The sequence below is a fragment of the Bacillus rossius genome, chromosome 14 (genome assembly GCF_032445375.1).
Source record: "Bacillus rossius redtenbacheri isolate Brsri chromosome 14, Brsri_v3, whole genome shotgun sequence".
Classification (NCBI taxonomy): domain Eukaryota; kingdom Metazoa; phylum Arthropoda; class Insecta; order Phasmatodea; family Bacillidae; genus Bacillus; species Bacillus rossius.
The window spans coordinates 12,024,974-12,029,939 of record NC_086341.1 but is presented as its reverse complement, the minus strand read 5'-3'; the positions used below and the strand labels follow the sequence as shown (position 1 = coordinate 12,029,939).

At 38.4% G+C, this 4,966-nt stretch overlaps 1 protein-coding gene across 1 annotated transcript; it reads left to right on the top strand.

Moving 5' to 3' along the window:
• The first annotated feature begins 2,000 nt into the window (after window positions 1-2,000).
• Window positions 2,001-3,041, top strand: LOC134538923 (dynein axonemal light chain 1-like). Its single transcript, XM_063380536.1, has one exon. It carries the CDS (start codon window positions 2,116-2,118, stop codon window positions 2,665-2,667), a length of 552 nt encoding a protein of 183 aa, XP_063236606.1. The 5' UTR covers window positions 2,001-2,115; the 3' UTR covers window positions 2,668-3,041.
• Window positions 3,042-4,966: the final 1,925 nt, after the last annotated feature.

Genomic DNA, 4,966 nt, shown 5'->3' with positions numbered 1-4,966 from the left:
CTCGTGGAGACGAACTGCTGTGGTAAGTTCCCACTAGAACACAAAACGCACGAATTAACGCTACGTGCTCGATTCCTGAACATTTAAACAAAACAAAACCCTTAATTGTGGCGAGCCGTGCGCCCGTCACAGCTAACGATCAAAACGCCATCAATTTCAACTACTAAGGCTATACCATTTACAAAGTTACAAGGAACATACCTAATCTCAATATTACTCAATGTTACACATAATGTAAATACAGATAGTTAATACCAGATGTTACAAATATATACACGCAACTAGTCGTGCAACGCTGTCAATGTTTATGGGTAGGTTTTCGTTACTCTTCCCCCGGTACCATGTGAAGCTCTCTCCGCATTCCCGTAGTAACACGTAAGTTCGTTATCTTGTTCACTGTCTCTTGGGGCTACGATTCTTCGTTACCGGCGGTAGAGTTAGAGTCCAAACTGTGTAGCGATCTGGTCGCGATAGTGTCCTGATAGTGTCGTGATTGTGTCAATACTTCCGCTCGCTCGGCCCTCACGGAGTTTGCTAATGCCCGCCCTCTTTGCCCTTGTGGCTGAACCGTCGTTTTTAGTTAACGTTCGTTCTGAAAGATTTCATGCTTACTCCAGCGACGCTTCCACTTGAACTGTCTATATCCTGGGTTACAACTCGGAGAGGTCTCACCCAGTCGATGTTTTGTCGGTCCTCGGTCGGCAGTAACTCCGCGGCGATTGTCGGTGTAGGCCGGCGAGCAGTGTCGGAGCAGCGAGGCAGCCTGCTCGCTGGATGTCCCAGTTGTTCTGCATATCGATGGTCTGGGCGCATGCCCTTTTATACTCGCAGGCTTCCCTGACGAGCTGGACGAAGAATAGTCTCGTCCATTCGGGGGAAGCCTGCCCAGCTCACTGTGTTGCAGGTGGTATGCCGTGAAAAGTCATGGGGTACAATACTTTGCAAGTGTACGCAGGTACTCACGTTACAAGAGAGAAGGACAGATATATGAGTTCCATGATAAATATCAATGGAATAATGTTATTTCTCTCATAGTATTCTCATTTTTCAGTTTTGTATTTATAATGATTGTTTATGCTACAGGGATTTTTGAACATCAAAGCTCACCTGCTGGAGTATGCTGATTATATTTATTCTGTCGTTGTTAGAATCAACAGATTTTGACATTTTTACTGGAAAATATCAAGTCAAATTTAGATTTGAGTAATATGTCAGAATTATTATTATTATTGTGGCTACATAGTTAGTTCTTGCTGTTATCATTAGTCCATGATAGGAAACTGCTAAGACCAGCAATTTGGTTTTGTACAACTATTATCATGGAGTTAGGAATTGTCAGGACATAATATGCTGTGACATAGTTGAAGTCACTTTTTAACCTCGCCTTCGACATATTATAACACCCAAACCATAGCGGAAATGGTTCTTAGCCATGTATTAAGTATGAATTAGAATCTCCTTAGTTAAACAACTCACTTCCATAAAATACAGTCGTCTAAAACTGTTTCCACAATGTAAACACTACATTTCTGTCATGGGCGTCTTACCAACATTGCACATGCCATGAATTGAATATATATATATATATATATATATATATATATATATATATATATATATATATATATAGTATCACCCAGTTACTATGTAAAATTGCAGACATGGCCACCCCCTGGATACTATACCTATGTACACTTTTTCCACTATTTACTCTACAAAACCCATCACCTACCAAAGAGATATAAAATTTCTGCTCATATTATTCATAAATAATAGTTATTTTTAATTGATAAATAAGTATAATAGTTAAAAAAATATGTATAATTTTGTACTGTATGAAGTTTATTTTACTATCCAATCACAAAATAAAATGTATTAAGCTGAATTAAAATAATATTGACAAAAAAGGTATTACCCTGCATAGTAGCATGTTTGTTTCCAAAATATATATTCTTGTTGGTCTAAAAGAGAATAGAAGCTCTGGAGTAGTACTTGTATTTCGTGTTATCTATGAATCAGAAACTGCAAAACCAAATAATTATTTGGGTGCATTATCAAGAATTCAAGTTAAAGCTCTCATTAATCTACACAACAACGATTATCATTTAGGTAGGCATGGAGAAACCCACAACTTTGCGCGAGGCTTTCAAGAGATGGGAAGAAAAACATCCAGACCAGAAGATTTCGGAAGCGAAAGAAGTGTCGCTGTGCTTTCAGTGGCCGCCCATAGAAAAGATGGACTCTGCGCTGGATATGTTGGTCAACTGCGAGAAATTGTCGCTATCGTCGAACAACATCGACAGGATCACCGGCCTGGCGAAGCTGCAGAACTTGAAGATTTTGGCTCTTGGAAGAAACAAGATTAAAAATTTCAATGGCTTGGAGGTTCTGGCCGACTCCCTGGAACAGCTCTGGATATCTTACAACTCCATAGAGAGGATGAGGACAGTGATTGCTCTGAGGAACCTCAAAGTGCTGTACATGACGTATAACTTGGTGAAGGACTGGGCAGAGTTTGGAAACCTCGCTAGTCTCCCAAAACTCGAGGATCTGGCTTTCCTGGGGAATCCTCTGGAGGAAAATTATGAAAACAAAGTGGCTTGGCGTCAAGAGGTAAAACAAAAAGTGCCGAACCTGGAAAAACTTGATGGGGTGTTATTCGTCTAGGGAACCACAAGAACATTTGAATAAGTGTGATATATTACATTCAAAACATATATTTTGTGCCAGTAAATGTAAGTGGACTAACTAATAGAATACGTGAATTCAACAATAAATGTTCTTATGTCTTAAGTGACTAATATCAGATTTTCAGGAATTTACATTTACTTAAATAACATAGACTACATAACCTCACAAAATACAAAAAAAAAAAAAAAAAAAAAAAAAAATCTGTTTCGAAAGTAAAAAATATAAGCCTTAAAGTTTTATTTGTGTGATAACAATTAAAATGTATCCCAAGCCACTATCTATAAGACAATGATAACGGAAATTGTTCCTATCTAAGAAAACAAGCAAATAAATTCAGCAATCTGCGTAATTGTGAATTCAGTCTTGTCATCTTAAAACTTTATAACCAGAGGATGAATGATAGTGCTCAACAGTTCTTTGTTTCATAATTCATCTGGCAACTAGCCATTTGTTTATTTAATGAGTAACTTCTCAAGAAAATTAAAATATAGCATGTTTGTGGTTACACTTCTGCAAATAATAAGATAAAAATATAGTAAAATATTTACTTGCAAAATATGTAATGCACTAGGTATTGCACTAAAAACTAATTTCATTTACATGAGAAAAATCCAAGGAATTTTACTAGAATCTGAAGCAGTACCAAGTACCGTAACTTCAAATATATACGAGGAATAATCTTTGCCTACGTAATTCTCGAGTGAAAGGGTGTTAGTAGAAGGCGGTAAGGGAAGGGCGCAGTTCAGTAACACTTCGTAGCCGTAATTAAGAGAAATATTTCATATTGCTACATATACTAACATACCTTTAACACTGTATTTTATATGCTTGGATAAATAAGTTTAAAGAGAATAATTTCATACAAAATTTTCAGACGAAAGTTATTGGTATTAGGTACCTACTCTTAGAAGGTGTAATAACTGTATAAATGGGAAATTATTTTTATATTAACAGGGTTAAGGGGCCCGTTTACCTAGGCACACATATGGTGTGCAAAGCTTCACGTGATTTGAATACTGTTCAAGATATCAGAGTGGTGTCTGTTTATGAAAAGCATTTAAGAATAATCTTAGGACGGATGAGTAGTTATGTTTCCGTATTTCATTCTTGAGCGGTATTTTTAGACGTGAAAATTGCTAAAATACATGTTTTCAGTATAATTTTTAGACATTAAACTCGTGGCAAAGATTCTTGAGAGCACTCATGGGGCTTGCAATACATCTTTATCTTCATTTCTCCGCCAGATCTTACAGTCACCTAATGCACGACGAGACGACTGCGCGCCAGTTCAGAGCCTTGCGCTTAGAGGCGATACCGCGCTAGGTTCACCAGCGAACGTCACACTTATCATCCCGCCTCACTAACACAGTTGCACCCCTGACCATACGGGCCCCTTAAAGGAATACTGTTTTTCCAAAACTCCTTTATCATTTCTACCCATTTAGTCCGATTTTTACCGTTAGCAAATTCTACGAAGATTTCGCAGCTATGTACGGAATGTTCTCAAATTGCGGGGCATAAAATTAATAGGTGGCAGGAAAAAGCCAAAACATGCAACTTTTGCTATGGGTTATTATGTCCGGAAAACGCAACCCTTCAAAGATACAGCCGGCTGACATATCATTTATTGGTCATTTGTGTTCTTACTCAATCCAAGAACAGTAGCGCGTAAATTTGAATTTGGCGGGCTTCAGAGGACTACCCCATTGGCTGATAGGACGCGCGACGCAGAGACGTTCAAACGCTCCGCGGGAAGCACGCGACGAACCGGGCTCAGACGTTTAGAGTTAGGCTGGACTCAACAATGATCCGTCATCCGTCCGTCCGTCAACAAGCCGAGCGATTCACAATGATCTGCATGTCCGTCGAATACTTCTTCCATTTTAATGCCGACATAAGACCAGAAATCTTAAATACTGGTGAAAATGTATCTTTTATAGATAAAAAAATTAAATTCAATCTTTTTCGCTTTCATATTTATTAAAATATTTTCGTTGTTAAAAAATATGTTCAATCCATTTAATGGAAGCAGCCAAACAAATAAATAGGCTATACTTAGTCACCCACTCATTGACTGCTGTCTTGTGAGACGTCCCATCGTAGCAGCCTGTGATTCGATAAAGCTTTGGTCAGGTGTTTCTCATTGGCCCAGAGTCATCCAGGTGAGTTGTGAGCCAATAGCAGAGGCGGCACTGAGATATAACTATTTGTATTTTAGCATATCGCGAAATGAATTCGCGAATTTTTCCGGTCTCTACTTATCGGCCATCCCTGC